General features: G+C 42.1%; 1 protein-coding gene across 2 annotated transcripts in view; it reads right to left on the bottom strand.

Moving 5' to 3' along the window:
- Nucleotides 1-17,164, bottom strand: part of SNAPC4 (small nuclear RNA activating complex polypeptide 4) — a 46,796-nt gene extending 29,632 nt beyond the window's left edge. The window contains exons 1-10 of one of the 2 annotated variants that reach the window (XM_087704525.1): nucleotides 17,014-17,164; nucleotides 15,614-15,757; nucleotides 15,074-15,114; nucleotides 14,357-14,524; nucleotides 12,816-12,941; nucleotides 10,982-11,060; nucleotides 10,249-10,330; nucleotides 9,046-9,150; nucleotides 6,289-6,361; nucleotides 5,958-6,122 (exon numbers count right to left, since the gene is read on the bottom strand). In XM_087704525.1, coding sequence (XP_087560651.1) covers nucleotides 5,958-6,122; nucleotides 6,289-6,361; nucleotides 9,046-9,150; nucleotides 10,249-10,330; nucleotides 10,982-11,060; nucleotides 12,816-12,941; nucleotides 14,357-14,524; nucleotides 15,074-15,114; nucleotides 15,614-15,746 — 972 coding nt within the window. In that variant the 5' untranslated portion in view covers nucleotides 15,747-15,757; nucleotides 17,014-17,164. Of the gene's footprint in view, nucleotides 1-5,957; nucleotides 6,123-6,288; nucleotides 6,362-9,045; nucleotides 9,151-10,248; nucleotides 10,331-10,981; nucleotides 11,061-12,815; nucleotides 12,942-14,356; nucleotides 14,556-15,073; nucleotides 15,115-15,613; nucleotides 15,758-17,013 lie in introns of those variants that run through there. The other variant, XM_087704524.1, reaches the window with a different exon arrangement.
- Between the last annotated feature and the right edge of the window lie 2,437 nt (nucleotides 17,165-19,601).

Here is a 19,601-nt window from a genome sequence, read left to right as displayed (position 1 = left end):
AACTGATAGTGTCATTTTTAAGTTTGTTCCCCAAATTTTTTCCCATTTGTCTAATTCAATATTATAGCCAAAGTTCTGCGCCCATTTTATCATTTGTTCTTTCATAATTTCCTCTTCCATTTTATACTTCATATAAATTTATATATTCTCCCTATCATCTTTCTATCTGAGCTTTGAATAATTTTATCCAATTCGTGTGGTTCTGTTTCAATGTCATATAATTTAGTATCATTATTGTATTTAGTTTTGAATTGGAGGTAAGTTAGCCAGTCAACTTTCATGATCTGTTCTGCCAATTCTTCAATTGTTTTTAAATTTCCCTGTCTATCAATTAAGTCTCTGTATCTTAGCATTTTGTTCAAATCTATAAAATTTGGGTGAATCGTCCTTTCTGTCAGTGATAGCCAATTCGGGATTTTCATATAGTGGATTTTTTTGATTTTGAGCCATTTTTGCAATAACGCTCTTCTGATTAAATGATTTGGAAAGTATTTGTGCATTTTATTTTTATCATCCCATAGGAATGTATGCCAGCCTGCTTGCAAATCATGGCCTTCTAAGGTCAAAACTCTTTTATTCTTTAGCTCTATCCAATCCTTCACCCATGTTATTGTTACTGCTGATGCATATAAATCCCAATTTGGTAATGCTAAGCCTCCCCTCTCCTTGCTGTCTTGCATTGACTTTAGTTTAATCCTCGCTTTTCGCCCCTGCCAAATGAACCTAGCTGTTATTTTGTTTAATTCTTGAAATAATTTTTTACCCGGATTAATAGGTGCGGCTTGCAACAGGAATTAAGATTCTTGGTAATATATTCATTTTAATTGTCGCTATACATCCCATGAGTGATAGCGGAATATTTTTCCAATTTTCTAAATCTTTCTTTATTTGTATCACTAATTTATTATAATTATCATCTTTAATTGTGGAACATTTTGCCGATACCCGGATCCCCAAGTATTTCACTTTCTTAGTTATTTGCATTCTGGTTGCTACTTCCAGTTCCTCTTCTTGCTTTCTGTCATGTTCTTGATTATCATTTTTGTTTTGTATCTATTGATCTTTAGTCCCACTTCGCCATATTCTAATTTTTGAATTAATTTCAGACTGGATTCTAATGGATCCTCTAGAACAAATACTAAGTCATCAGCATAGGCTTGGGCCTTATAGTCTCCATTTTTGAGTCTTAAACCTTTTATTCCCTGGTGCTTCCGAATTTCATTTAATAAAATTTCCAAAGTTAATATAAACAGCAAAGGAGAGAGGGGGCATCCCTCTCTGACTCCTTTTTTTTATTTCAATCTTCTCTGTTAGATCTCCATTCATCAGAACTTTAGCTGTCTGTTATAAAATTCCTCTATCATTTTATAAATTTTTCTCCCCATTTCATCTCGTCCAATAGTGCTATTATAAATTTCCATATTACGTTGTCAAATGCTTTTTTGTGCATCAAGGAAAACCAGTACCATTTGCTTTTCTGGATGCGCCTCGTAATACTCTATTATGTCTAGGATGACTCTCGTATTATTTTTAATGTGTCTGTGAGGTAAAAATCTGTTTTGGTCCAGGTGTATTCGTTCATTTAAAATCTGTTTAATTCTTCCTGCCATAATTGCTGCAAATATTTTATAATCGGAGTTTAGTAATGAAATTGGCCTGTAATTTTGAATTTCTTGTAGGTTGGTTTCTTCTTTTGGGATTAGCGATATTATTGCTTCTGTCCATGATTCAGGTATCTTGGCTTTTCCTAAAACTTCATTAAATATTTCCACTCCTAGTTCTTCCAATATTATTTTGTTATATTTGTATAACTCCACTGGTATTCCGTCTGGCCCTGAGGTTTTATGATTTTTCTGGTTTTTCAGGACTAATTCCACTTCGGCTAACGTTATTGGCCTGTTTATCGCCTCCCTTTGTTCTTTTGAGATTGGTGTTATCTTTTCGGTGTTTAAATAATGTTTTATTTTGATTTCCTACATACTATCTTGCGCGTATAGTTTTGCGAAGTATTTATGAATAATATGCTTCTTTTCTTCTGCTTTGTATTGAATTCTTCCCTCATCATCTTTTAATTGATATATCATCCTTTTTTCTCTTTCATTCTTCAATCTGTATGCCAGCCATCGTCCAGGTTTGTTGGCTTGTTCAAAGTAATTTTGTCTGGCTGCTTTAATTTTCTGTGCTAATTCCTTTTGAGTTATTAAGTTGATCTTATGTTTTATCATCTCTCTTTTTTCTTTTTTAATTTTATTCTTTGGGTCTTTCTGTAGTTCATCTTCGGCTTCCATAAGTTATTTTTGCATACATTCTTGTTGCTCTTTTTGTTTTCTAGTTTTTCTCGCCATGTAGGCAATCGTAAGGCCTCTTGTGTATGCTTTCATAATGTCCTAGAGATTTTGAATTGAGGTGTCTTTTTTATTCATTCTAAAGAATAGTTTTAATTCTTTCTTCAGCATTTGAGTGTATTCTATTTGATTTACAATATTTGAATTCATCATCCATCTTTTTCTTCTTCTTTGACCTTTCCATCTTAATTTTATTGGATTATGATCTGCCCACTCATTTGCTTCTATTTCAATTTCATCTAATTGATTACATAGACCAGATGAAATCCAAGCCATGTCAATTCTTGATAGAGACTGGTGGGGGTTTGAATAAAAGGTATATTACTTTCTTGTTTTGTGCCTTTCTCTCCAAATATCATGTAGTTTTATATTCCATTGCCATCTCAAAAAAGGATTTGGGTAATGTATTTTTTTTGTTTTATTTTTCTTTTTGCTTTCATAGCCGATTTTTTAAATCCATTATTGCATTATAATCCCCAATTAAGCAAATATTTTCATATTCTAATTCGTTTATTTTGTTGTGTAATTTCCTATAGAATTCTTCTTGTTTCTGATTTTGGTGCATATATGACTTAATAATATCGGTTTTTCTGTTGTCTCTAATTCAATCATTAGCATCCTGTCTTCTTCATCAGAGTAGACTTCTTTGGAGTTTATTTTTTCCTTTATATAGGTTGCTATCCCTCTTTTTTTTGAATCTGCCAGTGCTGTATATAATTTCCCTAGTTTTTTGTTTTCCAGTGTTCCTATGTTCCCTTTTAATATGCACTTCCTGTATACAGGTTAGATCTACCTTCAGTTTCTTAAGCTTATTAAACATCTGCACCTTTTTTTTTTGGCGCGTTCAGTCCATTCAAGTTTATCGAAATAATTGTTATTTCCTGGTCCATCTTTAGATGTGGTGTTTTTTGTTGTTTCTGGTTTGTATCTGATTTTCCCTCTCGCGCCTTCCTTTTCTGCTCTCTTTCTTGCCTCTGTTCTTCTCTCCTGTTCCTTTCCTTGTCTTCTGATGTTTCTTCCTCTTGACTTCTACTTTCTAGGTCCTCTTTACTTCCTTGGTCTTCTTCCCCTTTGCAGTGTTTTTCACAGAATTTCTGTGTTTCTTCTATATTCTCTATCTTATATCTTTTCCCTTGCCAAGATACCAATACCCTTTCTGGTACCAACCATCTGTACATTATTCTGTTTTTATTTAACTGATTTGTTAAAAATTCGTATTGTCTACGTTGTTCATGAATTCTCCGTGGAATCTGTTTAAGTGTGATCAATTCTTTTCCCTGAAATGTAATCGTCCCTTCTCTGGTTTTTTTGTACACTTCATCTCTAGCTGTTTTTTTAGCAAACCTTACATGCACTTCTCTCGGGAGCCTATGTCTTCTGGCATAATAAGTATGCACACGATAAGCTTCATCGATGTCCCCTTTCAACTCTTGTTCTTTTCTCTGTAGAATTTCAGTGAAGATTTTGATCATTTTTCCTTTCAGGTCTTCCTCCTTCTCTTCCGGTATGTTTTGGAATCTTAGATAGAATCAGCTTAGAAGCAGCGCTTTCATTTTCAAGTCAGATTATTGATAACTCTAATTCTTTATTAACTTGTCTATATTCTAGCTCCATTTTTTCCATCTTCTGATCTGTTTGTTCTATTTTTGTTTCGATATTCTGGATTTTCTGTTCATTGATTGCTAAGACATTCTGTATCCTTTCAATTTTGTCATCCACGTTTTTGATATTTCCTTTCAATTCTCCCATTTCATTTTTCATTTCTTCATGATTCCTCCTTGTCTCTTCATGATTTGTAGCCATTACTTCTTGGCTTTTCGTCAATGTCTGTTGTATCATCTAGAGCATCAATTGCATACTCTGCATTGTTGGTGCTGGTCCTGTTGTTCCTGCCATCGTTCCACCTTTATCCAGCTCCAATGCGCTCTCAATTGATCTTTGATTTGAGGAGGGGGGTGTTGCCGAAATCATATTGTGTGTAGTTTTTTTCACTAAATTTACCGAAGTTGCCATTTTTATCCCCCATTTATCCTTGCCCACAATTGCATATACATTCTACTTTACTTCTACTTTATCAGCAATATCAATGGTATCAATAATTATATATCTCAATATTTAACAATAATTAATCTTCCTTAATATCACATTTCAATATCTAAACATTCATATGTATTATTCTATTCTGTTTTTGATCCCTAATTATTATATATCATAGAGTTATATATCACACTGTTATACAAATAGATGGCTCTCAATTGTATCAGTTATACAGGTATTCAATTCTAGTAATTAGTTTCTCTCTATGTATATATATCAGCTTATGTCACCGTTGGTTTTCTTCCATCAGATGTCACGGTTCAAATTTATAATCCATTAGGTGTCACCCTCTCCTCAGTATCACTGTTAGTGTCAATTAGTTAATACAGCAAGTCCAGCGGCAAAAGAAAATAAAGGGGGTGGGTGAAGACGCCCTCTAATCGTTCCAAAGCAGTTCTCTCTCTACTGTCTCTGGTACCGTTCCAAGTTCCGAGGTGAATAAATACCAAATACTTGTAAGTTCAACTATTCTTTGGAAAAACAAAACGGTAGAAGGAAGAGCAAGAAGAAAAAGTCAACAACCAACCCGACTGTTAAACAATCCTTTCTGTGCCTTCCAAGTCTTCTCAGCAGTTACTATGTTCTACTCCTGTTGTCCATGCCAGGTTTTCGTTCTCACTGTAGCCAATTTCCTTCAAGTTATTCAGGCTGTCAATTCCAACTCAGTATCTATGCTCTCACTTCTTTTCGGCAAAAATCTGAACTGCAAAAACAGTCTCCTTCCCAGAGCCTCTTTCTTTCCAGTTAACCCTCTCTACCAACTTCGCATTGTCCTCCTCTTCTTTGGGTTGTCAATAATAGTAACAGATGTCTCGAGTTCAATTGCTTTCTCTCTCTGCTTCCTTCTTATGCGGTTGCCATCGCTTTGGTCCTAACCAAGTGGCAGGATAGATCCTTGTCCGTTTAGTGGGTTTCTCCTACCCGCTGGGGGATTTGCCTTATCATCCCAGCGGCTTCAGAGTTTCCCCCTTATTCTGCTGGTCCCTTCAGGATCCACAGCGCTCAGAAATGAGCCCAAACGAAGAAGTTAGAGTTAGAGGTTAGGAGAGCTCCCGTTCCTCAGCTCCAAGCATGATGATGTCACCACAGACGTCCCCGGACATTCGAACTTTTAACTGCCCTTCACACACAAACACACACACACACACACACACACACAAATAGGTTCTCCTGCAGGGATGTCAAACTTTAATTTCATTGAGGGCCGCATCAAAGTTGTGTTTGACCTTTGGGAGCAGGGGTGGGCATGGCCAGGGTGGGTGTGGCCAGCTCGACATCACTCCTCTCATTCACCTCCAGCAAAGTCCCAGCAAAGAGTCTTTCAAGGGTGAATTTACAACTATAGATCTTATCAAATGCCGTTTTCGCTAGCACAGGCACTGCTGGCCAGTCCTTCACTATTTCCAGAATGATCCGATGGGCCAGATCTAAGCACTCCACGGGCCGGATCCGGCCCCTGGGCCTTGAGTTTGACACCCTGTTCTACCGCATCCTGGCTAGACTCACTGGCCTTACCCCCAGCTCTTGGGCGACCACTTCCCAATGCAGACCGCCATGCCGGACAGCGATTTCCTTCAGTTTCTCAATCTCCTCCTCGCTCCATTCCTTCTTGTTGATGTTGGGATGCTCACAATTTTGCCAGTATTTCCTCAGCTCTTTTGCGTTGCGTGTTCCTTCAAACTAGAGAGGAGGCAAGATGGAATAAATGGTCACAACTTCAGTGTTGTTGTTGTTTTAATTTAAAAAAAAAGACACACAGGGGAAATCTCATTTCCAGGCAAATTTCCCTCCACTGTTCCTGCAGAAGATTTTGGAGGCACTAGGCAGAGGGACTGGGTGGACTCACATTGATGTTGGCGATCTTGTCCCAGTCGTGCTCATCATGTCTGTTTCCCAGCAAAGCTTCTTCTGGCAACATGCTACATCCAGAGGAAATACAGCCACACTTAGAAAAATATTTGTGCTGTTCTCTAGGCAGATGTTCTAACTTTAGGCTTCACCAAATCATGAAGTAGACCCAACAAAACCCTTTTATTCAGCCAATGTGAATTCCTCTCATTCATATCCAGCAAAGTCCCAGCAAAGTGTCTTTCAAGAGTGAATTTACAACCACAGACCTTATCAGGCTTGGAGAGCTGCAAGGCTGATATTTTCCAAACACAACGCTGTACTTAGCAAGGAGTCTTGGAAAGTCACAAACCAATTAAGCGAACTGTCGCCTGCAAACAACCTTCCCCTCTTTATTCCCTATGGGAGGGGCCATTCACCCTCCACCTGTGCCTTTACTCCTGAATCGGCCCTTGTTCCTTAGCTGTTCCCTTCTCCTGGCAGCTCTGCGCATGCGCACATCGGGAACATGCTCCAGCTGTTCTTCAGCCCCATGGATATCCAACTTCGAAGGCAGCTGATAACTGTCAGATGGTCCTGCCCCCCTCTCTGCCTCCCACACAGACCCCTCATCAGAGCCTTCCCCAGACTCCAGGACTGGCCCAGATTCCTCCCCAACTTCCTCACTGTCTGAATCTGCCACCAATTCCACTGGTGGGCCACAACAACAGATGCGTAGGAGAAGAGAGAGTTTGCAGTCATCTCCCTTCCTGGGTTTAAACGTTGCTGCACCATTTTCAGCTCAGTTTTGCTTGTTAACATACAGACAGTCCATGACTTAGAGGAGCTTAGCTACGTTAAAGTTACAACAGACCTACAGTGTTTCCCTGAAAATAAGACAGGGTGTTATTTTCTTTTGACCCCCACCCCCCGAAATAAGAGCTTGGCCTTATTTTCAGGGAGGTCTTATTATTTTTGAGGTGCAGGAGGGGGCGAGTGTGGTCACCTCAAGGCTGCTGCTGTGTTGCAATATTTTGGGGGAGGGCTCATTTTAGCGCATGCACTCAAAAGCCCAGTTGGGCTGATTACCTGGGGAGGTCTTATTTTTGGGGAAACAGGCCACCTTGGCTTGTGACCTGGATTCAAATTTCTGACACAAGCTCGGTCACATGAGCGAACTTCGGTCCCCTGCAACACAGCCACAATCACAGCCATTTGCAGTGTCCTGTGGTCACACAGCTGTGTTTTACAACACTGAAGCCTGAAGTTACTTCTGTTCTTGGCAAAACCATGCCCATGGTGAACTACTAAACTGACTGCCCAGAGATTTTTGGCATGTACCCAAAGGAACCAGAGCAGCTTCAAATTCAGAGTATCCCACAATTTATAAGTTGCTCCTATAATCCTAGCCCTAACTTCTTAACACTGCCAAGATGGTCCTCAATCAAAGACCAGGCATCAGGGACTGAAAAACCTGCTTCTGGACAGTTTTACGCCAGGTAGGGATCCATTCAGTATACCAGTTTTCTTCAGCAACTTTAAGGAACTATCACCCAATCCTAGCCCTGCATATTGTGTAAGACCCTTATAAAAATTAGAGTTTTTCTTAGAATAGAGCAGCAGTCACCCGTGGTCCGCGAGCAAATTTTAGTGGTCCGCAGAAAAATTATTTGCATTTTTTATATTGCACTCAATCAGGGGTCCTCAAACTATGGCCCCTTGGTCGGATATGTGCAATGAACGCTTGTGCTGCTGCAGAGAGTCTCCCCCTTCAGGATCTTTTTCTGCGGGTTGGAGGGGGCAGAAATTGTGACTTGGGCTCTGCTTTGGCCTCCTGGTGGGGGGCTTTGGCCGAAGACTGGTGGGAAGCGCCGTTGGTAGCAAAGAGCCGGAGGGCCTTGTTCTAATGGGACTGCATCATAGTCTGGAACTGGCTGACCATTTCAGTCCGTTGAGCCTCCAGCCTCCAGGAGCCGGTCCCTGGCCTTGCACTCCTGTAGGTTTCCCCTCTGCTTGGAAAGCCTATGCTCCTAGTCCTCAGTGAAGTGCTTCTGCTGAGCATCCTTCTCAGTCAGATCCAATTTGAACCAACTCTTTCTCCTGGTGGCTGCTCAGCTCCAGCAACTGCTTCCTGTTGGGGCCCTAAGGAGCCAGGGTGGGTGAGGAGTGGATGGGAGGGGAGGGGTGAGTAGATGGTGGTGAGTGACCCTCGACGTGAGTGACATTAAGTTGGCCACACCCACCCAGTTACATGACCACCTAACCATGCCCAGCCAGACAGTCATTAAGCAGATCATATTAGCGGTCCAAGAGATTTAAAATTATGAATTTAGTAGGCCCTGAGATCCAAAAGGTTGGAGACCCCTAGAATAAGAGCATCTTTCTCAACTTTGGGCAACTTTAAGGTCTGTGGATTTCAACTCCAGAATTTCTCCCAAGCATGCCGGCTGGTGGAATTCTGGGAGCTGAAGTCCATACATTTTGAAGTTGCCACGGTTGAGAAAGACTGGAATATGGAATACGTGGTAGAGAGCCACATGGGCTCTTGAGAGATTTAATTAAATCATTTGAGTCGGATGCAATGACCAAGGCAGAAGTCAACTCCTTCCCTCTTTCTCTCCTGCTCCCTTTTGCCAGATCATTCTTGTTGGAAGGTGGATTTAATTCCTTTAGGAAAGCTTCCCAAACTACGCTCTGGCTCACATCCATTTCAGGGACACGAGCAGTCACCAGAAGAAGATCTTTGTCATTTTGGTGTTCAAGTGGTGAATCTTACTTGATTTCATTTATTTCACGTTCCGTTTCCTGGATCTGCTTCGCCAAGATCTGCTTCTCCATCTCATCCTTGGATTTCTCCCGTTTTTCATTCAGATAATCCACCCTGTTGAAAAAAATTAGAAGAGATCTACGCAAAAAACAGAGATGGGAACAACCCCCTGCAACAAGCTGGATGATATGAGCAGTCTTGTCCTTTCGCATTTTTCCGGTCATACTATGAAATTCATCTCAAGGAGTAGAAAGAACCAAAGCCTCAGTGTGCCTGGGCCGATTCTAGAGGCGCCTCAATTTGTGTCTTCTGGAAACCCCTTCTAAGAGCAGGTTGGAGAACAGGAACCATTTATTTGAAAGTTTAAAGCCAGCTTGTTTATGGAGTGATGAAGAAACAAAGATTTTCACCCTAAGGCTGGGATTTTCTTCCTAAGGAGATGCAGCCTCAAAGTTAGACATGTTTCCTAGAAAGCTTGTCTGCTCCAAGGAGAGAAGCAACTTAGAACTAAGGAGGAATTTCCTGACAGTGAGAACAATTAATCAGTGGAACAGAAATTGCCTCCAGAAGTTGCGGATGCTCTAACACTGGAGGTTTTTAAGAAGATGTTGGATAACTATTTGTCTGAAGTGGTGTAAGGTTTCCTGCTTGAGCAGGGGGTTGGACTAGAAGACCTCCAAAGTGTCTTCCAACTCTGTTATTCTATTCTATTTCCATTACTATCCCTCCAAAGTATAAGACCGTCCCAATGCACGATGGCATTGAATAAATCTCCCCCTAATTCAGGGGCGTCAAACTCAATTTCATTGAGGGATGCATCAGGGTTGGGTTCTACCTAGGTAGGAGGCGTGGGCGTGGCCAGAGTGGGTGTAGCCAGCTTGACATCACTCAGAGGCGCCCGTGGTGGCCCAACCACACTTCCACCGAAAATGGGCTTCTAGGGCCACGCGCAACCCTCCAAAGCTCCATTTTTGCTGGCAGAGGCACTGCAGGCTGGTCCCTCACTCTTTCCAGGGCGGCCCTGTGGGCGAGATCTAAGCACCAGCCCCCGGGTCCTGAGTTTGACACCCCTGCTCTAATTCAAGAAAGGTTACGAAAAGCCCAAAATTGGTAGACAGAAAGTATGGGTTCTTCCGGTCGACACAATTGGTGCGGCTAAGAGGTTCTTTCCTCCTGTTTTTTTTTTTTTAACCAGAAGTCAAGGGAACTTACTTGAACAGTTTTGGCTGCAGCAGATGCTGTAAGCGATCGCTCACGATGGCCTGATGCAGGAGCAGCTTCTCCCGGTTTTTCCCTGGGGAAGAAGAGCAGGGTTGGGATTTAGGAAAGTAGCATTCTATGCTCAATGGATCCATCTCAGGATAGAATTCTCAGTCTGAGGGGAAAAAAGCTAGCTTTGAATGTTGTGAAGTCCTTGTCAGGGAGAGGTAGCCCAGTTTGCAAGGGAATCAAGGAATAGCAGTAGCCCTTATATACTGCTTCATAGTGCATGTATGCGCAGAGCAGTTAGGAGAGGTGAACAATGGAGGACGAGGAGTTGACTCGGGAAGCAAAGCACATATGGACGCTGAATGGCCCCTCCCTGGCTGGGGAATAAGTAGAAGGAAAGGTGAGTGGTTGTCATAGGAGACAACAGTTCGTATTTCTGAATATTTTGTCATTGTGTTTCGTGCGTCAAAGACTGCTTGCCAGAACTTAATTTGCAGCCTTACAGTGGGAGCAAATGGCCGCAAGGAACTGATAAGGTCTGTTACTGCAGCTAACTTCTTGAAGGACTCTTGCTTGGATTTTTCAGTGTGTGAATGCCATTAATTCACAAGGGGTAAATAAAGAAGGTGTTTTCGTGACAAGGAGTCTGTCTCTTGCTTCTGCTAAGGCTGGGTCAGAACAGTGAGGACCCTTATCCCTTTCCCCAGTGAACGGTCCTTTTACCGTAGCCGCTTACATTTGGTAGTGATCAGCTCCTCGAAAGACTTGATGCCTTGCCTGGCCTTTTCTCGAGCGTCATCGTTGGCAGGAGGGCCCTGGGGAAAAAATCCAACAAACTTTTATTGCTCTTCCCACTTCAATCCCTGCCACAAAACAACCCCCTTCCCTGGGGGCTTCTGGAATGAAGGGGAGACTCTGTTCAGAGATTTCAGGAAAAGCAAATCCAGATTGCAGGAGAGAGAGAGAGAAAGTGACTTGCTTGGCACAGATCAGCTTAATCCTGTTAGGAGGGACATCGGATCTGGCTGAAATCTTTCTCCCTGCATTGACAACAGCTAAGGACTACACACTTGACACAAAACAACAACAAAGATGACTTTCATATGAAGGGAGAAGCAAACCAGGGAAATTAGAAATTGCTAAAGTCTATAACCATGTTATAGCTGTGGCATGCAGAACCATTTCTGAGGGCACGCAAGGCATTGCCCTGTCACCTCTAGCACGCATGCGCATGCTGGCCAGCTGATTTTGGGCCCTGATTTTGGGCCATTTTTCACCCTCCGTTCCCGAACTTACGATTTTTGTGTGTTGGGCCATTTTTCACCCTCACCTGGCTCCTAGAAAGCACCTGGAGCTTAGGGAGGGTGAAAAGTGGACCTACTGGACCCACTGGAAGTCAGAAAACAGGCTGTTTCCAGCCTCTGGAGGGCCTCCTGTGGGGCATGGGAGGCCGTTGTCGCCCTCCCCAGGCTCCAAGAAAGCCGTGCACGCATGTCTGGGGCAGCAGGGGGGGATCATGTGTCCATGCACAGGAGGCATGGCACGGGGGGGGGGAGCCATTAAATTACAGGGGTGGGTACACATGTGTGTACGTTAGACCACATGCTTCTGGCACCCAAGGTGAAAAAGGTTTGCCATCACTGGTCTATAACATGCGCAGCTCCATTTGCGCGAGTGATGGGCACGCATGCCTGCTGCTTGTGCAAATGAAGCACACCTACTCACCCGCTGCTTGTGCAAGTGAGGATGTAAGGGCATGCACTCTCCCACCACTTCCGTGCCTCGGTTCCAAAAGCCTCAAGGTGTAGTAGTGGGCTGGGACCCGAGGTTAGGGGACCCCTGGCCTCCAAGACTTGGTTACTGGAAGGACTACCTGTCTCCCGTGGGATCTGCCTAGCCACTCTGATCTTGCAACGTGGCCATGATCTGTACAAGTAGCCCTCGGCCTACCACAGTTCAGTTAGTGACCGCTCAAAGCTACAACGGCACTGAAAAAAGTGACATATTTCACACTTACATCCGTCGCAGCATCCCCAGGGTCACGTGATCGAAAATTCAGACGCTTGGCAACGGATTATGGAATCCCTGCCACCTTCTGACAAGCAAAGTCAAAGGGGAAACCAGATTCACTACCGTGTGGCTAATTCAGCCACTGCAGGGATTCACTTAACAATGGTGGCATAAACAAAGGTCATAAAAAGGGGGGGAAATTCACTGAACAAATGCCTCGCTTAACAACAGAAACTTTGGGTTCCATTGTGGTCCTAAGGAATCCTTCACTTGTTACCTATTGGGACCCTGGAAAGGGCACTTGCTCTACAGTTGCACCTGCCCACTAGAATGACTTTTCTCTCCCAAGATCCCGACGGCCCTCACTGCTGTTCAGAAGAGCCGTGAAGCCCTGGGTCTCTTCCCAGGCCTTGGGCGAGTGGGAAGGACACCCATTCTCACACTCCCCATCTTTTCTTTTTAATGACCCAATTGTAATTTGATTGCTGTGGGCCACCGAGAGATTTTTCGGAGCCAGGCAGCATCTGAGTTGAATAAGTTACCATTGCGGTTATACTTACAAATCCGGATGTTTTGTCCTTAAAATATGGCTTCATAAAATGGCCCAAAAACATATTTGCTGGCAAGGATTTCCCATCGCTCGATTTCATGCCTTTTGTTCCAGCCAGCTCCCAGGTGAGTTTTTCCTGCAGGGCATTCAAAAACAGAAGGCTCCCATGAAGCCAGAATTGTGGGCAACTGCATCCCAGAATTGAGATGAAGGCATCTCACCACCCAATTATTCAGACATTTCAGCTGAGTGAACATCCTTACAAAATTCTCCTCGCTTCTAGCAGGGCTGGGGGAAAAGTGCAGGGCTTGCAAGACAAATATAAGGATTCTGAAAACCACCTGGCAACAGACTACTTGCTTAGCAACCATTAAAACGTATGACAGATCCCAAAAATGGGACTTATGACCGGATTCAAAATTCTAATAGGTTTTGAAACTTTAATTTACCCTTTTTTATTTATTATTGTTCTTCCTCTTCACTATTTTGTCATTAACATAGTATCTAAACGACAGGTTAATAATTTGCAAATAGAATTAGTTTAAAATTTTGGCGGCCTGTTTCACAAGGGATAGGAAATTAATATTGTTATAATATATTAATCAAGGTGGCTCAGTGGCTAATAAATCAAAAAAGGGTAAATTAAAGTTTCAAAACCTTCAGAATTTTGAATCCAGTCGTAAGTCCCATTTTAATGGTTGCTAAGCAGCAAGAACCAAAGTGGTCCCTATTTTTCTATTTGCATTTTTTAATGTGCTTTCAAACTGTTCGGCGGTTCGAATCCCTAGTGCTGCGTAACGGAGTGAGCTCCCGTGACTTGTCCCAGCTTCTGCCAACCTAGCAGTTTGAAAGCACATTAAAAATGCAAGTAGAAAAATAGGGACCTTTGGTGGGAAGGTAACAGTGTTCCGTGCGTTGTTACCTTCCCACTGTGACAGTTACACTGTCCCACTGCAACAGTGTTGTGGGAATTTACTTCTGGTTATCAGCAAAAATTGCCCAATAGCATACAATGGGTTCACTTAGTAATCATTGCAAAAAAAGGATCATAAAATCAGACACAGTTACATGATGACCCACTTTATGAACAAAGTTGTGGGCTCGATTGTGGTCATCTGAATGGCTGAATGAAGCACATGGCAGGCAAAACTGAAAGGCCAGTTGCTGACTTGTTGAGCGACAAACGTGTACAGATAGTTGCTCTGTCCCTAGAGCTAGTTACCAGTCAGTTATTAACCGGCCTTTTAAAGGCATTTATGCTTTCTCAAATTTACATTTTGATCCAAAAGGGGTCATGGGTCAACAAATCAAAGGAAAAAGGGAGGGAGGGGAATTTCACAACAGGAGAAATTATAATGTGTGTGTGTGAGAGAGAGGAGGGCTGGACTTGTGTGTTGGAGATCATACCACATCTCCTCTAAAGCTATTTGATACTCTGATCCCCATTAATCTGTGAAATGGGCATACTGTGACAATTCTTCTGGAAAAGGTGGGTCTTAAAGGAGATGAGGCTTTTCCACCCTGCTCCAAGCTACCCGCAGTTTAACTCACCTGTTGCTTTTTATTTTGGGCAAGGAGTTTGTTGATCTCCTCAATCTTCTCCTGAATCACTTCCTGATAAACCAGGTTCATTTGGAGGCAGGTTTCGGGGGTTTGAGGTAGGTTGACTTCCTCCTCATCTTCCTCACTATCATCTTTCTCCCCACCTGGGTCCACCTCCTGAGAGAGAAGAAGGGATTAAAGCTAGAAAATTGTTATTCCTGAAAACAAGAAACTCCTCTAAATAAAAATGTTAAGGTCAAGGCCTGCAGAATGAAAAAAAAAGGTTATGTTACTACACGTTCATTTCTTTTTTCCACCTTTTCCTATTATTTTAATGCTAGGCATTATTTATCTTTAATCATTAGAATCCAGAGAGTTTATGGATTTTGTTATTTAGCTGTATTATAAGAGCCAGTTGCATAGTTTTAAAGTCCTTTTATGAATGGAAAGTATGTAAATTGGCTCTTTGCAAAATTGGCTGTACATTTAAACTCTTGAGTATTAATATTCATTAATAAAAATATAAAAGGACAAGGCAGGTTTCAAAAAGCAGCTAAATGAACAAGAAACTCTGCTTTCTCCCAATTTCAAGCCATTGCATTGCTTCCTTCTTTTTAGTCATTCCTGTATTTCTATAAAGATGAATGTTAGAAAGGAAAACATGTCCAGAAGTGCAACAATATTCAAAGGCCTCCCAACTTTCAAGAATTCCGATTTGTTACTTGCCATCTCAAGTTGAGTATCAGATTCATCCTCTTCCAGGTCATCTGAGGAGAGAAGAGATAAATGTAAGAGAAAGAAACATTTTAATTATTTATTATTCATATGCAGCCCACTTGGCAGTTCTTTGGGCAACTTGCAATGTAAAGATTTCAAAAGATAACTTGGAAACAAGGGACTACTTATAACTTTTGCTGAGATGGTGACCGGGAAGCCCATTTCACATATAGTTTACAAATGATCATTACGATAACAGTTCTCTAGTTTTGTAATAATTAACAGTCCTGTGAGTTTCTATTAATTTCCATCAGGACCCATCACATTTTTCTCTTGTGGTGTTTTACAATAACATTTAAGCACTGTGGACATCTTCTGGAAGCACAAGGTAAAATTTTAGCACAAGAATGCTGTTCATAGTACTGAAGGCCCTGCTTCTGGTTTCAGTTATTTCTCTCCTCCCCACCAAACTGGGGTCCAGCCACTGGAGACTTCTGATGCAGAAGGATCTGAAAAGGCAAGATGGAGATCTTTTCCACCAGGCCACACCTTCCTCTTCAGAGCCAGATTCTAAGCTGGAGTCCACCGCTCCAATCCTATCTGATGGAATGACTGGGCCGAAACTCCTCTCCAGCTCTTCAATCTCCCGCCTGATTTTCTCTCGTTCTGCCTCGAGTTCCATTGCTGAGGCGCCTGTAAACAAGTCAGAAAAGTCAAATAATAGAAAAGGAATAGGAATTGGAATAGAAGAGGAGAACAGAACACTGAAAACAGAATATAATTCAAACAGAACAGAACATAGAATAGAATTAGAACAGAATGCAGAATGGGATGGGGTGGGGAGGGACAGAACAGAATAGAACTTTGTCACTTTAAATGTACATTAATACATTGAATATATTGAAATGAAATTTTGAGAGTGTTCAGCTCTCAAAGGATAACCATGATGTATATACTCACATATCCACAATATATGACACAGAGAAGCATCACAGTCTAGTATGAATGTATACATATACATGGTGCAGGGGAAAAGAATGGGGAGAAAGAATCCTGTGAATTTATAAGATGGACGGCATAAGGAACAAAGCTGTTACAGAATCTAGTAGTCCTACTTTGAAACCTCCTCCAAGAGGGGAGCAAAAGAAACAGTCCACCGTGGATGTGTGGGGTCTCTAACAATGCTTGGAGTCCTAAGTACATAGCACTTATAAGCAGCATACTGAATGACAGAAAGCAAACTTCCTATAATCTTCTCTACTGTCCTCACCACTCTCTGTAGGGACTTTCTATTTGAGGCGTTGCTGCCACTGAACCAGACAGGGATGCAGTTTGTTAAAAACTCTGTAAAAAGTAGCCAGGACAGAAGGCGAAAGATGTGCTCTCTTCATCCGATGCAAAAAAATACAGATGCTGCTTTGCAGCTTCCCTAAAGATAACATTTGAAGAGCCAAATTCAAATTATAAAAAAGGAGCCACGCTTGTTTCTTTCATGCATTTCATTTATTATTATTTTTTTTCACTGTCCAAAGGATTCTGGGAGGCTCCTCAGAGCAGCCCGTGCTGTATTTTTACGACCGATTTTACACCCATTTGATTGCCATTCGCAGGTGCTTCTGACACGAATAAGCGCCACATGCAAAATAAAGCACCCTCCCAACGTGTGGGTGGGAAAGGGACCCTCGAGAAGGGCCCGAGAGGAGCAGGGAGAGGGCTTCTCCTTTTAAGGCGCCCACCCTGCAAAAGCCGCCCCCCTCCTGTCCCCGGTTCAGCTGCGTTCACACGACACATTCGCGCTGCGGGGATGGCTCCAGCCTATCCCAGCTGGTCCAATCATAAAACACAGCTAATCCAGCCCTGGCTTCCCGCGGGCCTAGCTGTCGGCCGCCGCTCCCCCGGGCCGAAAGAAGCTGCGGCTGCCCCAGCCTAACCGACGACACGGATCTCACCTGCTCAAAGCCGCTACGGTTGGAGGAACGCTTAGGAACCCTCAGCCGGAAGCAGGGGAAACATACCGGGTAACGGACCAGGAAGTGACGTCACGCACGGGTTTAATGAAACCGGAATTACAAGCACCTCTTTCCCGTTTCAGGAAAGAGAAACCTCCACCTACTTCTACTCTTGGGCCCAACGATCGCCTAGGCTCCGCCCTCCTGTCTATTCGTCAGCCATTGCGCTGTTCGCTTTCTTTTCCGGGATTTGCCAATCTGTGGCCGCGGAGCATCATCCAATAGCGGCGCACGACGACAGGGAGAGACCACATGATGTCTTGGGAACAGCCAATCAGAAGGAAAAGAAACGGAAATGGGGGGGTTGCTACATGTGACGGTAGCCAATGAACGGAGAGGATGCAGTGCGTCCGGCGCGCTTTCACAAGGAACCGCTCGGTCCGCGCGATCTCCCGCGGCAGACGGGCGCGTTACCTTGCGTGCTTTGGAAGATACATAACTGTCACGTAGAGGCTCCCAGTTCAAGGGCAACCCTCCTCAGCCTCATTAGACGATGCGGAGCGAGCCGGCCTACCCCGCAGGGTTGTTAGGGAGAAAATAGGAGCGCTGCCTCTGAATGGAAGCAAACTAAACAAGCCATGGCTTGCTCAATCATGGCTTGTGGAGGGACTTAAGGGAACCAATGGGCAGGAAAATGACTTCTGGGTGTGAGCTCACCCAAACCACCATTATCTAGGCTTGAAATTCTAATATTTGCATTAATGGGATTGAGGAAAGCCAGGAGAGGGATCCCAAAATGCCACTAGGATTTCAGAGTATTAAATAAATTAAATGTAACACTTTTCCTTGATGAACTTGGGGCCAATTTTAATACATGGCTGAATCCTTCAAGTCAAGTTGTTCCTGAGAGTTAAATTCAGTTTTTCCGAAGTCAAAATACTACACAACTTTTCCACAATGAACCTTAATTGGCGCTGCATGCATTAGTATTCTTTAAGAAAATTATTATTTCTTAAAGAATACCAATTAAAATAATGCATCCGGCTCCTTTAAGAAATGTATTTCTTAAGGGATACTAATTAATATAATGCATCCAGCTTCTCTTAAAGGATACTAATTAAAATAATGCATCCAGCTCCAGTATCTTTTTAAGAAAATTATTTCTTGAAAGACTTAATCTCAAGATTCATGTTTTTGGCACTTCTCACTCAGCAGTTGGCAATGAAAGCCTTAGTTTGTTCAATTCTTTTTGTGACTAGGTAAAACAATTCTCCTTCAGCCACTCAATACACTATCTTCAAAATGCTCCAAATAATCGTAAAACAGCTTGTCAGTTAGCACTTCTAAACCACTATGAACTAGAAAAGAGGTGCATTTTATACCAGCTGGATACTCATGCTTGGCTACGAAACTATTTGATAGGACTTGATAAATTGAAACTTAAAGTTTGCAAATTAATGTGTTGTGTGTGTGTATGTATGTATATGTGTGTATATATGTATATAAATAACTCTTTAGCATCAGAGGGTGTTACTATAAGGCAACTGGCAGTTGGAAAAGAGTTCTTTTCAGGTGGGGAGAGGGAATAGAATGTCTTAAACTCCCACTGGCCACTGCCGTATAAGGAAACTGGCAGTTGGAAGAGACTTCCATTCAGGTGGAGTAGAAATGTCTAACTCCTTAGCATTAACACGTGTTAATATAATGCCATATAAGAAATATTGATGATCTGATGGTCATTTCGAAAGCCCTTTCTTAGCAAGCACTTAGAAGCTGAGAGAGCCATGCTGAATTTCAAGTTTGTAGGCTTTACAGTTTGCAGATTTTGTGATGAGTGAGTGGTATTTGGCTTTTATATATACACATTTATGTGGCTGCCCATCTTACAAAAATGGGACTCTGAGCAGTATATAACAAAGCCAAATATATGAAAGCAGTCATCATAAGAAACAAAAATATAAAAATATATTTATGTGCATTCCCAACACACAGGCAGCAAATGGAAACTTCAGCCCCCAAAAGAGTTCACATTCGTATCTAATTCTTCCAAAATCAATCCTTAAAGAGGCGGCATTTGCCTATGGACCTGCTCTTCACCATGATTGGGGGGGGGGGGGGAGACCAAAACATAAAATATAAGCCAAACCAAGCTCCATACTTGCAGTTTCATTTTAATTTAAAAAATAATACTATTACAAAACCTGGAGAAACTAAAAAGCTTCAAAACTCTATATTCAGAAGGTTAAATCTTGGATACCTTGCTATACAAAAGCAATGAAAGGTTTTATTACACCTGTACAACAGCTGGTTTTCAAAAAATGTGATTTATAGAAGACAATTTTAATAATATCTCTTGTGTGTGCTCGAGAATATCTCTGGCACCCATGTTAAATAAGAAATATATTCCTGACTAGACTTTTAAAGCAATCTCTAAATGAGCAGCCAAACAGTGAAGTGTGAAAATATTTAGTTATTTTTGCACATCATGAAATATTTTCCATTGATCAATCCAGATGTAGTAACTAAGAGCTGCAACCTTCTTAACAGTCTCAGAAGTTAAAGATCACAGCCACTGAAAAAAAATCCAG

This window comes from Thamnophis sirtalis, unplaced genomic scaffold (genome assembly GCF_051295495.1).
Source record: "Thamnophis sirtalis isolate CommonGarterSnake01/CBP01778 unplaced genomic scaffold, rThaSir2_p1.2 scaffold_2, whole genome shotgun sequence".
NCBI classification, from domain to species: Eukaryota; Metazoa; Chordata; class Lepidosauria; order Squamata; family Natricidae; genus Thamnophis; species Thamnophis sirtalis.
The sequence above is the reverse complement of the archived record's forward strand: the minus strand, read 5'-3'. Positions and strand labels throughout refer to the sequence as shown.